Source organism: Eretmochelys imbricata, chromosome 1 (assembly GCF_965152235.1).
Source record: "Eretmochelys imbricata isolate rEreImb1 chromosome 1, rEreImb1.hap1, whole genome shotgun sequence".
NCBI lineage: Eukaryota > Metazoa > Chordata > Testudines > Cheloniidae > Eretmochelys > Eretmochelys imbricata.
In genome coordinates, this window is record NC_135572.1 from 306,667,084 (window position 1) to 306,683,745 (window position 16,662).

Genomic DNA, 16,662 nt, shown 5'->3' on the forward strand with positions numbered 1-16,662 from the left:
ATGGGACTAGAGTCTTTCTGGTGGGTTTAGTCAAGGTGTTGTTTTAATTACATATGTTCTGTGGGAAAAAACTAGGAGAGAAAAGCTGGGACTCTTGGCCTGCAGTTGGATTATGTACTTTGGAGGAGTAGGGGAAGTGTTAAAGGTAACTAAGCAGGGCTTGGAGAAGTTCTGAGCTGGGCAGTGGAAGGGCCAGGTTTGCAGGGTTGAGCGAAGGGAGTAAAGAAGTAATTTGCTCAATGAGGGTGTGGGTGAACTGGGAGTTGGTGTGCGTGGTGGCGAAGACAGTAGCTGAGAGGTGATTTGGTATGAGCTATATTGGAGGAGCAGAAGTTGGGACTCGGAAAGAACAACGAGGGGACACAATGTTAAGAAGAATGAATACTGTTTTCTCTCACCTTGCCCTTTACTGTAAGCCAGCACAATTTTTCATTCTCCAAGAGAGAGAGGACAGAAGACAGAAGAGAGTGCCCCTTTATTTTCTCTTTTCTTCCTCCACCAACCCTTTCTTATTTGCCTGAAAACCAGCTGCCTGAGACCTCCCTAACTGGTACTCCAGGTTCTCACTCTGAAAATAGGGTCAACCTACAGGGAATGGTAGGAGGTGGAGGCTATAGGGTGACAGATTGTTACTTGCAGCCCCACCACGTATTTTGGGCACCAGCAACCACTGTCCATTGGGTACACTGTATGCACTAAATAAAACCCAGCTTCAATGGATTTCATCCATGCTATATTCATTAGGCCAGATCCTGGCCCATCTGCACAACTCTAGCAGGAATGATGGCTGGAATGGTGAGTGCATGCTGGCACTGACAGCCCATCTCATTCTCTTATGGGACTGGTCTCCTCCAGAATATCAGAGCCCAGTAGCCTCCATCCTACACTCATGTGGCTGGGACCAGCAGAGTGCATGTGTGTGTGTAAAAATTCAGGGAAAATAATAAGAACTAAGAATTTTCCTAACCAAGGATTATGAAACATTCTCATGAACAGAGATCAAAGGGTTATCCTTTCTGTCTTCAATTCAATGTATTATGTGATTACAAAGAGAGACTGAATAAAAATATCACTTTAATGTGAAAAATGATATAAGCATGTAAAGAGCATATCAAGTGAAGATCATCAGTTTCTTTCAGTATACTTCGTCCTCTAATTTTGAAATGTGTGTGTTTAATATTTAATAGCTCAGCCTGTACTATAAACCACTGAACCAATAAATTAGTCTTTTGTGCAGTATCACAAGTACCTTTCTAAAGTCCAGTTATGTCAGTGGTTCCCCTTCCAATTAATCTGGATAATTACTTCCTTAAAAGTTTAGGCACTTTATGCAAGATTTCCCTTTTGTAAACCCATGTTGAACATTTAAACCATAAAACCTAAAGATTGTGCAGAAGTATGAATAATGCAGAACTCAAGTGTTAATTGAAGCACAAGGCAAAGCAGAGTCAGGGTCTGAACTGGACACCCTTACTCATGTGAATTATCGTAATTGACCTCAACTGGACCACTCATATAAAGATTACTCATGTGAGTAAGGATTGCAAGATTAGGCCCTTATCATTCCAGCAAATTACTGTAATTATAAAATTGTTTTCCTTTTAAAAATGTGATCATTAACTAAAAATGAACTAAAATTTATTTCTTTTAAAAAAGATGTTCATACCAGGTAACAGACTCTGGTGGCGGGGGGGAGGGTGATTATTTTAGCCACTACTCTTTTTTAATTAATTTTTTTAAGTGCCCACTATTTTCCCCCTTTTTTGCATGATGTTGCCTTTCAACTTTCTCCCTCTCCTTGATGTTAGGACCTTTCCTTTAACTGAAACATGGGTGAGTGGCTTTCTCTTCAACACTGCCCCATCCCTTGTCTGACTATAATAGGAAAACAAAACCGGAAGCATTAACCATCTCCCAGATGTGTTTTCCAATAGAAAACTAAAAGTATTGCAAACAGATTATTGGGCCACAGAAGGTGCATTGTGGGATCTCTGGTGACAGAAGCTCTTTGAAATTCAAACATAGCAGTTTCGCTTTGAAATGGTGCCACGGGTGTAACTCTTCCAGCACTGCCCTGCAGCCCAACCAGCTGCTTTAGTTTCATCATTTTACAATGATACATTAAAAATTCAACTTGAAGCAAGTGGGACCCTGCCCACATGAGTATTTTCTACGCCAAGTGAAAAAGAGGGCATGGTGCATTTGCAAATCCCACAGACTGGCTTCAGCTATTTTAAACTGGAACATTTTCCTTTTAGAAGCTGCAGAATTCACAAGTATAGCACTCTGTCACTTGCCTCCCTTTATCTCCTGCACTCCCTCAGATGCCCTGTCATTTAGTTACACTTTGCACTGCAGCAGTCAGCTAAACTCCCAGTTAAATATTTGCAGCTGCTAAGGAAAGAGGGATGGTGGAGGGGGGACAGAACCCTGCTAAGAAGTGAGAGAGATCTTGAACTTCCAAAGATACCAGTGACACATCAGTATGCAATAGAGGTGGATCCTGATTATCAGAGGAGGAAGACTGGAATAATCAAGAAGGATAGAAGAGAAAGTTGAACAACTGGGTGAGAGTGGAGCCTGCAGTGGGAGGGGCCAGATGAATTGTAAGGGCTGACAGGACAAAAAATCTACATAAATATAGGGCAGAAAAGGAAACGAAACAGCAGGAGAAAGTAAAGGAAGAAAATTATGAAATGGGTATAAAATGTATTTGTTATTTTATCAGCTGTCGACCTATTTGAGTGTATCGAGCACACTTATGAACGCTTTGAGATTTACCATTTAACCTCAAGGTTATGTAAGGTTATGTAACTGAGTAAGCCATCATGACCCAGCATTTTAAAACCTATGTTACAATCTTAATCAAATCATATTTATCTACATGTCCCACACCACTTCCCTGGTGAGTTTTTCTACCTTCTCTCACGCAGATGTCTGGCTTACAGCATTATCCCTCAGCTTCTCCTGATAGTCTCCATTTTAGTCATATTATTAGCTGTTTTCCTCAGACCAGCTGTCTCTCTTCATTTTCCAACAGGTTTCAAACCTATCTGGTAAGGTTTTACTTTTCTCTTTTGCAACTTCCTGGGATGAACTCTGACTCCTGGAAGCCCTGCTGACTCTTTCACTGATCTTTACTTGAACTACTTCTTACCTTTTTTCAACTTCTTCAGCAATTTCCCTTTCATACTACACTTTCAAATCTTTAAAGTGCCAGCACAAGACGGCAGAATTTCAGAACACTATCATCATTTCTGACAAAGCAGCTGGTTAGGTTGTCTGGCTTTATCTTAAGTGTTACATTGGGAAAGATGAGGAAAAAAGGGTGAAGGACCAGCAGTGATTATATGATATAATATAAGCTGAATATAAGAAGAATTGACAGCATATTGCAATATTGCTGTGTAAGTCTTCCTCAAGAACAGATGTGCTATAGATAGCGGTTGTCTTGCATCCGTCATATTGTGCTGCCAGTCATAACACTGCTAACAAATGAGTGACTGGGGCATCAATTCACAGAGCTTTTCTTATCCACATACACAGAATCAGTTGTTTCATTGCCTTAGGGGTTCATCTCCTCTGACACCTACTTGCCACAAGCTGATTTCCAGACAGCTGCTGATTCATTCACACAGCCTTACTACAGCCTTTGACTGCTGAGAGCTGGAAGGCTAGTACATATTCCAAATTCTAACCCCTACAGAGGTGCGTAATACAACCACAGAGGTTTATTTCTGACCTCCTACCCTCTTTTCAGTTCTTACACAGAACCAACTTTCCTGTGGGGATGCAACTGAGTAGATATGAATCTTAAGAGATCTAATACAATGCAATGGCAATACGATTAGCAGTTCTATCCCTCTGATATCTCCAGTCAGTGGAACACATCACAGTCTCATTACTAAGACCTCATTTCCATGAGTATTACACTAGCAGACAGCGTAACAGGATACTGAGTTGCCCACTTCAAAACAGTAAAATTTGGAAGCTTCAGCACATTGGGGCACATTAGAGGTAATTTCTGCTGTTTCATCTTCATGCACAGTAGCATTTTTCTTTCATGACATATGCATTTATTATTCAATGTCAGGAAAAACATCCTTAAATATGGAATAATTATTCATATGTGAACAAGTTTCATATCCCTTATGTGTCCCTAATCTTTATTGGTTTGTGTTTTTATTCATCCTCCATTAAGATTATTAAAAGTCTTACTTGCTATAGGCACACCATTTGTTAGCCAGCTAATATTAGGTTTGGGGTTGCCATTAGCTCTGCAGATCAGGGTTCCATCCTCTCCAGGAGACAACACAAGGTTTCTAGGTGCTGTGATCCAGTATGGAGCAGCTTTGGTCAGGAAAGAAAACACAACAATCATTAATGTTACAGGTCTCCTTTCAGAAGGTCATACAGCCCAGTAGCTATAACTGGCAAAAATGCTGATTTTTATATCTGAATAATTTACAGGTAAAATCATGTTTTGATTAGCTCAGGTTACAAGTGACACAAGCCATTAGGACAAATAGATGGACAATAAATCATAAAGCATGCATAGCTGTCTGCATCAAAATTTTCAAGTAAACAAAATGTGATTCTTAACTGAATTTAAGTAAATTCGATTAATACACATCAATGGCTTTAATCCTAATCTGTATTTCTAAAGACAGCAAAAGATGATAGACTCTGGCTTCTGTAAAAGGATTAGTACAGTAGCCTTTCTAATAACTTTTGAGGCGTCCCTGGTCCTCAGGCTATCCATAGAAGAGGAAGAGAGGGACTGATAATGGGGAAGAGTAAGTTTGAGTGACTCAAGCAGGTAGGGGAGGAGAAACAGATTTAGGGTGAAAACCTGGCCCCACTGAATCAATGGAAAAACTCCAGTGATTTTAATGGGATTGGCTGACAAACACAGAGAGAGAGAGAGAGAGAGAGAGAAAATGGACAAGAGATGATTTCTTTACAAGAAAAATAACTTCTGTGTGCCTATCAGCAGATCCTTTGCAGTAAGTCTATGCAAACAGCATATTTTTTCACATTTTGTATAAAAATAAATAAATAATGCATTTGTATTCGTGGACACAGGTGCATGGAAAATTTATCTTTTTATTTTTTAAAAAGGAAGTGGTTGATACCCACAGAACCATCTTGAACCAAACAAAGTCAACATCAATGTAAACTGGTATCAAGAGTTGTTAACAAACATTAGTAGGTTATTTAAAAGAAGTGACTGATTTGCCAGGTGAGGAATAATCAACTAACATTAGCTAATTCAAACAAAAGCCATCAGGCACACTTCAAATACCAATATATTTGAAGTGTCTTTAATACCACTGGACAGATAAAACCTAGTAAAAATTAGTTCGGTAGAACCAGAAGGGGATACGAAAAAAGAAAGAGGGAAGATGGGAAGGGCTGATAAGGGAAAAGAGAAGGAGAATGGGGATGGGAGGCAGAGGAGGATGAAGAGAAGGAAAAGAGCAGGGGTGAAAGTGAGTTGGTAGGGGCCGGTACTGTGTACCGGTAAGAACCCGCACCGGCCCATACCCAGCCCACAGTAAAGTCCCTGCCCCTTTTGCCACCGACGGGGGGGGGGGAGGGGGGGGAAGGGGCAGGATATTACAGTGCTGCCGTGGCAGTGCTTTAAGGAGGGTCCTTTGCTGCGGCAGCACTTTGACACCGATGCACTCCCTCCCCACTCCCCCCCCCATCGCAGCAGCGGCGTCCGGAGCCCCGGGCCCTTTAAATCAACACGGGAGCCCCGGGCAGCGTGGGCCACGCAGTCTGGAAGGGCTGGCTGGGGGATGCTGACCCATCAGCCCTGCCCCTTCCACCTGAGGCCCCGTCCCTTCCGGGGGCCAAAGCCGCCCCGGCCCTGTACCAGTAAGCGTCCTCAGTTACTTTCACCCCTGGAAAAGAGAGAAAGGAAGAGAGAAGGACGAGGAGCAGCAGAAGGGAAAGGAGCAGCAGAGGAAGTGGGGGAGCAGTCTCTTATGACACTGAAAGAAAGCCTAGACCAAATTCACCATAGGTACCAGTTAGTATTGCATTAATGGAATTCTTTCTAAGGCAGGGCTTCTCAAACTGCGAGGTCATGACCCCTTAGGGGGTTGCGAGGTTATTACATAGGGGGTTGCGAGCTGTCAGCCTCCACCCCAAACCCCGCTTTGCATCCAGTATTTATAATGGTGTTAAATATATTAAAAAATGTTTTTAATTTATAAGGGGGCTTGCTATTTGAAAGGGGTCACCAGTACAAAAGTTTGAGAACCAGTGTTCTAAGTGATAGCTTCAAGTTAGCACCACAGAGCTGTTTGGCAAAAAACCACCACCACATACTAACATGAGGCCATCATAAAAATTAAAGACTAGACATGCTTAAGTCTGTCTTGTGGGAAACCTTAGTCGATTTAATGTTCAGTTCATTTTACATTTATCATTCATCCTTGTAAATACGATTTACTGAAATATATTTTCCTGATAAAATATATTACTATATAACTTTGCATTGGGATGCTGACATTGTAAAATTTGGGGTTATTTTAGCATTACCTTTGACAGTTACTGTAATGGTATGGTGAGTGGAACCTAATAGATTTCTTGCTACACATTTGTATTTTCCAGAATCAGCTTCAGAAACCTCTATGATCTTGAGAGTTTTCTTAAAGTTTTCAAAAAATGTCCTGTTGATGGGCAGTTCTCCACCTTCTTTAATCCAGCGGATAACTGGTGTGGGTCTGGAGAAAGAAAAAAACAGATGAGATTAAAGAGCTGGGGTAAAAGCGAGGTTAAGAGTTCAATCCATTAATTTTTCATGTTTGTATTGTGAAGATAATTATTGTACTGAGAACTTCAACCCAGGTTTTTGGGGATAACCAACAAATGTGGAAAATGTTCCAGCATTACTCTGTCATTTCCAGTAAATTCACTAACATCAATAAACTTCCTTGATTTAATAATTACAGAATAATGTTGAATCAATTGCAATTTACAACCTTAATGACTCTAATAAAAGTTTCAAATACATACGTGAATGTTCTTTATCTAAACTATGATTATTTATTTGTGGTGGCAACTTGATGTTCATGTTACTTTAGAAGAATTTACTCACCTTGTAATGATGGTTCTTCAAGATGTGTGTCCCTATGGGTGCTCCACAGTAGGTGTGCTTGCGTCCCTGCACTGTTGATCAGAGAACTTTGGCAGCAGTGTCCATTAGGTCCACACATGCACCATCTCCCCTCATGCCCCGTCTTGAGGCCAACTAGTGCACTTGGGCTAACCCACCTCAGTTCCTTCTCTACTGCAGAGTCATTGACAAGAACTCCAAAGTAGAGGGGAGGAGGGTGAGTTGTGGAACACCCATAGGGACACACATCTTGAAGAACCATCATTACTGCAGAAGGTGAGTAAATTCTTGTTGTTGTTGTTCTACTTGTTCTTTGAGTGGCGTCCCTATGGGTACTCCACTGTAGGTGACTCCTGAGCAGTATCCCACAAGGGCTGGGGCTTTGGAGTCAGGTCAGTTACTGATGATAGTACCGTGGAACCGAAGATGGCATCGGAGGCCAGAGTCCCCAGTGATTGCATAGTGTTCTGTGAAGGTATAAACTGACGGCCACGTTGCCGCTCTACAGATTTCTGAGATAGGGACATTCCTGAAGAAGGTGACGAATGAAGAGATTGACCTCATGGCATACGCACAAATAGTATCTGGAGATGTCATGTTGCCAATCTGATAACATTGTCTAATGCAGCCTGAGACTGACTTAGAGAGGGGAAAATAGAGGAAAAAGGGGGAAAATAGAGTCTCCTTTTTTGACTGGGGTATAGAAAACAAAAAGAAAGACTACAGCTAAGACTAAGGAGACTAACTACTAGGAATGCTAAAGAAATTAACGATAGCAAACGGGCTGCAAATGGCACCATCTCTAGCCAGGGATGGCTGAAAAGGAACTAAGGGGGGGTCGCTTCGTGGTGGGGCATGAGAAGAGACAGGACATGTTCGGGCCTAACAGATACTGCTACCAAAGGTCTCCGATCAGCAGTGCAGAGACACAAGCACACCTACAGTGGAGCACCCATAGGGACACTACTCAAAGAAGAAGGTAGCTTTCAATAATAATGTCACCTATATGCAGCATCTGTCTTCTTAAGCTAGGGTGACCAGATGTCCCGATTTTATAGGGACAGTCCCGATGGTTGGGGCTTTTTCTTATACAGAAGCCTATTACCCCCAATCCTCTGTCCTGATTTTTCACACTTGCCATCTGGTCACCTTATATTAAGCAAACCCATATTATTTTTTGTACTTTATAAATTATACTATAGCAGGCTAGAAACCTGAAATTTGTCACACAAGAAATTTCCAAAACAAAAAATCTTTGAAAATGTTCATTTCATTTTGACTTAAAACATAATTGTCTATGTTTTTAAGCCAAATAGCAAAAATGAAATGCCATTTTGAGTTGAAACAAAAAAATTCATTTCATAAATGTCAATTCAAAACAAAAAATGTTCATTTTGACTTTTCCCATAGGAAGGTAGAAATTTTTCATCAGAATTTATATTTTCGTGTAAAAAATGTCTATTTTGACAAAACTGTATTTTTCTGAGGAAAAAAATTCAACTACTGTGTACACCCAGGAATCACTTCATTGATATTGAAATTAAGGCACCTCTGGGGTGGTTTGTGACAGCTCTTTAAGGCCCCAATTCCACAGGAAATGTTTGGCAAAACTACCATTGACTTCAACGGGAGTTGTTAGGAGTAGGCCTAACAGCACAGTGCAAGTATCTACACAAGTTTTACCAGGAATATTGTATCTTACTGAAAGTGCAGAAAGAATATAGGTAGGCCAAATGAAGTTACATAACCCTAAATTTGTCCTGGCCAAAAAGAAATATTAACACCCTTATCTTCTGTAAAAAGTGTCACATAATTTTAACTGGGGAGGGCTTCAGTTTTAAATCTCATCCTAAAGACTACAACTGTAGCACAACTATATCATCTAACAACATTAAAGGGCACTGAGTCACAACCGACTCAGAAGGAAGAGAGACACTTACTTCTTGTAGGTCTCCCATCTGAGCACTGACCAGGCCATATCATTCTTGCTTAGTTTGTGAGAGCTGATCAGATCACAACCAGCATTACTCTGGATAGGGACCATAGCTCCAATACTTGGTTGTACTCCAGACACTTTGTGCCCTACCAGACAGATCTGGCTCACCAAAGGATTTATCATCAATAGAGGAAGGATCTTCGAATAGTACAGAGCCACAATATTAGTTCTGATATCATCCACTCCTCAAAAGCTGGTTTAGAGGAAATGGACAGAGGAAAAGGAGACATAGCAGGCCATTCCTGTGCCCCAACAAGGCCATGTCTACACTACAAACTTTGGTCGATACAAGTTACTTTGGCATACAGCCGTTGAAGTTTGTATATCATTTGGGCGAGTACATACTTGGCTGCTTATGTCGGTTATTGCACATACTCACCAGGAATGCTTGTGTCAATGCAAAGTGTGGTGCTCCGTGAGTAGGTATCCCAGTGTGCCACATACCGCTATCCAGTGCAATACCTTTTAGGAAATTTTTGCTTCATGTTGTGGGATAGAAATGACTTGCTCAGGCATCTCTGGGAGACAGGGGTCAACTTCCCACCACTGCAGCAATGAGGTTCCTGACTGCAGTGGAGCAATACACAGCATGCATGGCCCTATTTTGGTATCAGCCTACCTTGCCACAGTGTATAACAGAAAGGGCTACTTTTCTATGGTTATGCAAGCATTGGTGAATCATCAGGGAAGCTTCACTGATATCAGTGTGGGCTGGTCAGAGAAGGTGTATGACGCTTCCATCTTTAAAGACACAGGACTGTTCAGAGAGCTGCAAGCAGGGACTTTTTGTTTTCTTGACCAGCAGATTATCATTGGTGATACTGAAATGCCAACAGCGATTCTGGGGGGGCCCAGCCTACTCCTTGCTCTCCTGGTTCACGAAGCTGCACACTGGCCATCTTGACAGCCCCACGGATTCAACTACTGGCTCAGCAGGTGCAGAATGACAACTGAATGTGCTTTTAGTAGACTGAAGGGACCCTGGTGGTGTTTAATCACAGATTGGGTCTCAGTGAAGGAATGGTTATAGCTCTCTATTGTGTCCTGCATAATATCTGTGAGGCGAAGGGGAAAAGCTGCTGCCAGGGTAGAAGGTGGAGGTTGAGTGGCTCTCTGCTGAGTTTGAACAGCCAGACACAAGGGCCTTTACAAGAGCCCAGTGTGGACTGATATGTTTGAGGAAGGCTTTGAAAGAGCACTTTACTGGTCAGGCACAGTTGTGTTCTGTGCTGAAGTGTTCTCTGGTCCTAGAGCTTTGAGTGCTGCTAAGAATTGTGTAGCGCTGGCTGCACATTTATAAGCATGACAGTGTGTTTTCCTGTAGCTATGAATTAAATGGCACATGCTGTAAATCTACAAGTACTGATTGCTTTCAGCATGCATTCTGTAATATGTGTTGTGAACTAATAAAGATAATTTTATTATCCAAAGATAGAACTTTATTGAGTGAGAAAAACATTATAGAAAAACAATGTGGGGGGAAAAAAACCCTGATAATGTAACACAAATGTTTAACATAAATTAAAGGGGTGGAACTTTAACATTGGAAAAGGAGGTAACATTTCTGTCCATTTGAGTGCACACATGCAGTCTGTTGTGGCTATACAACACCAACCATGGTTCTCACAGGTCAATGTCACATATATGCAGCATCTGTCTTCTTAAGCTAGGGTGACCAGATGTCCCGATTTTATAGGGACAGTCCCGATATTTGGGGCTTTTCCTTATACAGAGGCCTATTACCCCCAATCCTCTGTTCTGATTTTTCACACTTGCCATTTGGTCACCTTATATTAAGCAAACCCATATTATTTTTTGTACTTTATAAATTATAGTATAGCAGGCCAGAAACCTGAAATTTTTCACACAAGAAATTTCCAAAACAAAAATCTTTGAAAATGTTCATTTCATTTTGACTTAAAACATAATTGTTTATGATTTTAAGCCAAATAGCAAAAATGAAATGCCATTTTGAGTTGAAACAAAAACAATTGTGATTTTCCTTGCTGTCCCCTAGCTTGGAGTGGTACGGGTAAATATGAGGCCCGTGATGCCATGTGCGGGGTGCAGGGAGCAGTGACTCTAGAGTTCTCCAAGGACTACCTAGGGTGGGGAATCTTGGATTTTTGGACCTGCAGGTCAGCCAAGGTCTGCAGCATTTGAGTTTGCTACCTGAGAAGACCCATCATAGAATCATAGAAATGTAAGGCTGGAAGGGATCTTGAGAGGTCATCTAGTCCAGCCCCTTGCACTAAGGAAGGCTCAAGTAAACCTAGAACATCCCTGACAGGAGTTTGTCCAATTTGTTCTTAGAACCTCCAATGATGGGAATTCTACAACTTCCCTTGGAAGCCTATTTCAGAGCTTAACTATCCTCTTAGTTAGAGAGTTTTTCCTAGTATCTAACTTAAATCTCCCTTGCTGTAGATTAAGGCCATTACTTCTTGACCTAACTTCAGTGGACAAGGAGAACAATTGATCACTGTCCTCTTTATAACAGCCCATAATGTATTTGAAGATTGTTATTAGGTCCCCCTCAGTGTTATTTTTTCAAGACTAAACATGCCCAGTTTTGTTAAACTCATAGTTCAAGTTCCTCATAGTTCAAGTTTTTTAAACCTTTAATAATTTTGGTTGCTCTTCTCTGGACTCTTTCCAATTTGTTCACATCTTTCCTAAAGTGTGGCGCCCAGACTTGGACACGGTACTCCAGCTGAGGCCTCACCAGTGACGAGTAGAGCAGGACAATTATCGCCATTTCGAACACTCCTATTGATATATCCCAGAATATTAGTCTTTTTTGCAACTGCATCACACTGTTGACTCATATTCAATTTGTGATCCAATATAGCCCTTAGATCCTTTTCTGGAATACTACACCTAAGCCAGTTATTCCCTGTTTTGCAGTTGTACAGAGTAGCTCCCTGGAAGTTTCATTGAGATCTCTCAGAAGGATAAAATGGACATCCCTACGTACATAAACAAAGTGCTCCGCATCCTGCCCTTTCCCACTTGCCTCAGCCAACCGGGGAATGAAAAAGCAGCTGCCAACTCAACTTGTTTGTTGTACCTCTACCTCTTCGCATGTGAGTAAATCAATGGAAAGTTGATACCTGTGACTTATTAATTTGGGGCTGGGCTGGGCTCCATCTTTAAATTTAAACACTGTGAGGAAAGATGCATGCACACGCTTACCTGAGTTCCCTTCCCCTTCATCATGCTCATCTGTGCTTGCCTGGTGGGACTGGCTAGACTTGAGGCGGAGTCTCAAACAGGTCCTGGCTTCCAGCATGGTTGGAGCCCCCCACTGCATATCCCCCTCCTCCTCCTCGATGTTCACAGTAGGGGTTTCTGTATCAGCCTTGTCTGAGGTATCCGTGGTGGTCTGTGGAACGCTAGTGGGGTCTCCACCAAGTAGGGCATGCAGCTCATTGTAAAAGGGGCAGGTCTGCAGGGCGCCATCAGATCAAATGTTGTGCACCCTGGCCTTGTTATATCCCCGGAGAAGTTTCTTTGCTTTCACAGGGCACAGTGGCTGACCCCTGCTGTACCCCTTTGCCAGCATCCCCCCTGTCATCTGTTTGTAGAGGTCAGGGTTTCTGTGGCTGGTCCACAGCTGTGCTTGCACAACCTCTTCTCCCCACAGGGCCAGGAGATTCAATATCTCCTGCCTACTCCAAGTAGCAGGGCATGGAGCCAACACAGTAACTTGGGCAGTTGCATATAACAAGGATGAGCCGATAGGTGTATTGCAAAGGTGGGCAATCAGGAAAAGGCATACCAAAAACATTTGAAGTTTTAAAGGAGGGGCAGGGGAATGACTTGCCGTCTCCGTGACTCCTGGGCAGTAGAGTTTACAATTGAAACCAGACCAGTCACTGCCGCAGGGAATGGGGCATTGTGGTACAGCTGCTGGAGATCTGTTAGTGTCGACACAGGTCACATATTGTCTATACTCACACTGTCAACCTCAGTAGGTCAGCCAGGACTCCACACTGTTCAGGGAGGCAGTTTTACTGCTTCACTGTAGCAGGGCACTTACATCATCCAGAAATAAATTTGTTCATAGACACATGCACAAATAGGTTGACACGAGGTGACTTACATTGACCTAACTTTGTAGTGTAGACCAGGCCTAAATGTGCTGGGGATGAGCCCATCGCAGAGCAGCCCCTGTATTCGGGGAGGCCAACCACCCCTTCTTTTCAGCTGCACTCAGTGCTCTTTGGCTGCAGTTGAAGTTCTGGGCCCACATCTAAAATATCAGATGATCTGTAATGTATTGAGATTTTGAAATGCTAATAGCAAATTGTTTGTTTTAACACCACATCTGAGCTGACCAAACTTATGGAGAACTATTTTTAAAAGTATAAACGTAAAAAATTATATTTGTTTCTCCAGTAGAATGTCACCTCTCAAATATAAATAATTCAAAGCAGATAGCCATTTAGAAATCTAATATCCAAAATTATATACAGTAAGATGTGCTCTCAGTAATGATGGTGTTAACTAGAAGTAACTGGTTTACACCAGCATAACAGAGCAGAATTTGGCTCCACATGTACTGTTATCTACTAATAAATAACCACCATGGAAATAGACGAGACACAGTGTACCTGGTTAATATTTCAAAATTTTACCCCATTTGATGCAATCATGTGTACTTTATGCTAACATGGGCCACGGACTGTTTTTTTTTTATCTTAGGGAACCACAGAAGTCTCAACGAGTGATAGAATGTTTCTAGTTCTGCACCAAATCAGTTCTGCACCTTTCTCTGCCAATTGCTTATTAAGAGTTAAAAACGGATGTGTTAGGTAAAATTCATTTATCAAATTGGTAGACTCAATGATAAAAGTATTTTGTGATTTCCTGTGCATACAGATACCAGTGGGGGCAACCAAACACAATATTAACGGAACATAAATACATACCAATTAACAAATTAATTTACAAAGAAAAGACAGAGGCAGGATAGAATGTGGCCCTAAGGTTTCCCACACAAGTGATTTGCCAGCTATTATCAGTAGATGAAGATCAAGTCAGCAGGTTCTTACTTGTTTCTATAGTTTCAGAGAGTTTAGTTATCACAAATGTGAGGGAACACGAGCATTGGCTTGATTCAGGCATGGAGCGGGAACATGACAACAAACTCTTCCTTCCCTACACCTCTGCAGATGCATCCCAAGTGTAGCCTGAAGCACCCATGCTATTCTACTACCTGGCCTCTCTTGTACATAAACAATCAATACTACTGAGTTTGTGCAGCAGTTTTGTGATGTGCAAGGGTTGGCCAGCATAATAACGGTTGTTTCATTTATGTCCTAAATATGTGTTTAATCAATCACTATCCAAATATATGTGTCATGTTTTGAAAACAAACACCTCGGTTTTTAGTTTCTATCTGCTTGTCTCTGTGCATCTAACAATGTCTATCATTATGACATCTAGCATTATGCTATGAGTACTTTCTACGGCATTGATGTTCTTTCTGAAATATTTCTCAGTATTTCTACATTGGTATTTAAAGAACATTTTGACTGAAAAAGCAACTCACAATCCTTCTGCAATGCACTCCAGCAAAAGGACATTTCCCCTTAGTTCCACTTTATTACTTGTGCTCCCCACTGGAGTTAAAAGAGTTGGTCGTCTCTCTGTCAATGGCTTGGCTGATTAAAAAAAAAATTAGAATAATGAAAACAATCAGAAAGATATATTTCAAACATATTTCCCAACCCAGCAAAAATCCATCTGCTTCCAAACAGTGACAGTAAATATATTTATAGTCAGGTCTGGTGATAGCGTATATATTAATATTAAAATGAAGGCCCAGTTTCATGCATATGGGCATTTCAGAATTTAGCACAGGAGTTTTTTCTGTGTATTGTTCATTTAATTCAAAAATCCTTTTGTAAGAATTTGCACAGCTACAAAGGGTTAGGGTTTTGCCCAGCATGCTAGAGTCCTATCTGGACATAAGAAACATTGTAATTTTGGACACATACATTAAAAACAGCCAACCTGTTCAATATTGTACTTGCTTAGGCCCTGATTCTGCAATATGATGGGTTCATATGGACACGTACATCTGTGCAGAGCCCCACACACTTCAATTAGGCTCTGCATACGTGCAGGGATCCATCTACATGGATCATATTGCAGGAATCATATTCAACATCTGATGTTTTCTGTACTTCCACTAACACCACAAATAAGACATAGAAAAAAATGGAGCCAATGTAAACCTGTTGTATTCAAAAACATGAGTGACAGGATATACTGCAGTTTAAAATATGCTTTGCTCAGCATCTTCCAGTCTACAAAGGACTTTTCTCATAAACCTCAGCCATGTCTTGTCCCTTTAAAACATAATTTTAATTTGAATATTTTGGCAAACCTGAACTGTATGATCAACTGCTTTCTCCACAATAATAAAAATTATATAACATGGCCAATATATAGACCTAAATCTAAACCCAAATTTATACACAGATTACTATATCTGCTTCCAAAACCTTTGGAACTTCTTGATTTAATTCAAAGTCTATTACAGTATTTCATAACTCCATTTTAAAATATTGATGATAATGAAATTGGATCAGACAGTTTTCTGGAAATAAACATTATAAAACACTTTAGTATTCTACTATAATAGCTTAAAACATAGTAGTCTGCTGTGGTATTTTTTTATATGGACAGCAATATAAAGATGTATATGCCTTGTTTATCTGGACATAGGATTTATTGCTAAATTAAGTCATAAAGAACACATTACAATAATTTTAGGATGTACCTAGAGCACCTCAAATGTGAGTATATGAAATGTGCCTCTTCAGAAGATAAAGATAAAGGGGAACATAGAAAAAGGCCACACTACAATAAACAATCTGCCCATTTCATGCACTGCAAAAACCCACTCAAGGCTGTGAAAAATCCTGAAAAATTGATTTCTGCAGCCTTGTGTCATGTGCCAATTGAATGGGTTTTTAATAACTGTACTCGATATGTCATTCTATTTGCAGGTCATTATTACCCTATTACAGAAAACCCACCATTATGGTTCGCTAACTAAACTTAACTTTTATGTAGACAATGAAAAGTTGTCATGCTCCTGCTATATTTTAGTTTTCAGTAATTGAAGATTAGTGCCTATAGAACTTCAATTATGGAAAAGACCTCAAGATAAATACAATAAAATAATAATATATTTTTTATCTATTTTCTACCCATCACATAGAATGTAAAATTGTGGGGCCAGATCCTCAGCTGATGTAAATTTGTGTACCTCGATCAAAGTCAACTGAGCTAAGTAGATTTATACCAGTTGAGGATATGGCCCACAATATAGAAAAATAGACCATTCAAAATGGACTGAATTAAAGTTAATTAAAACAAAAATATCCAGAATTTTGTTTCTTTTAAGTTACTTTTCAAATACATTTAAAAGTCTTAGATTCTTTAATTTAATTCAAAAGTCTTTAATTCAATCTAGTTTTACATTTATAAAACAGATTAAAAATGAATGGTATATTAAGTG

At 40.6% G+C, this 16,662-nt stretch overlaps 1 protein-coding gene across 5 annotated transcripts in view; it reads right to left on the bottom strand.

Moving 5' to 3' along the window:
* The window catches only part of NRCAM (neuronal cell adhesion molecule), a 107,019-nt gene that overhangs the window by 75,576 nt on the left and 14,781 nt on the right, over positions 1 to 16,662 (bottom strand). For all 5 annotated transcript variants that reach the window (XM_077807781.1, XM_077807782.1, XM_077807780.1 and 2 more), the window contains 3 exons: positions 14,683 to 14,794; positions 6,553 to 6,737; positions 4,219 to 4,350 (listed from right to left, as the gene is read on the bottom strand). In XM_077807781.1, coding sequence (XP_077663907.1) covers positions 4,219 to 4,350; positions 6,553 to 6,737; positions 14,683 to 14,794 — 429 coding nt within the window. The remainder of the gene's footprint in view (positions 1 to 4,218; positions 4,351 to 6,552; positions 6,738 to 14,682; positions 14,795 to 16,662) is intronic.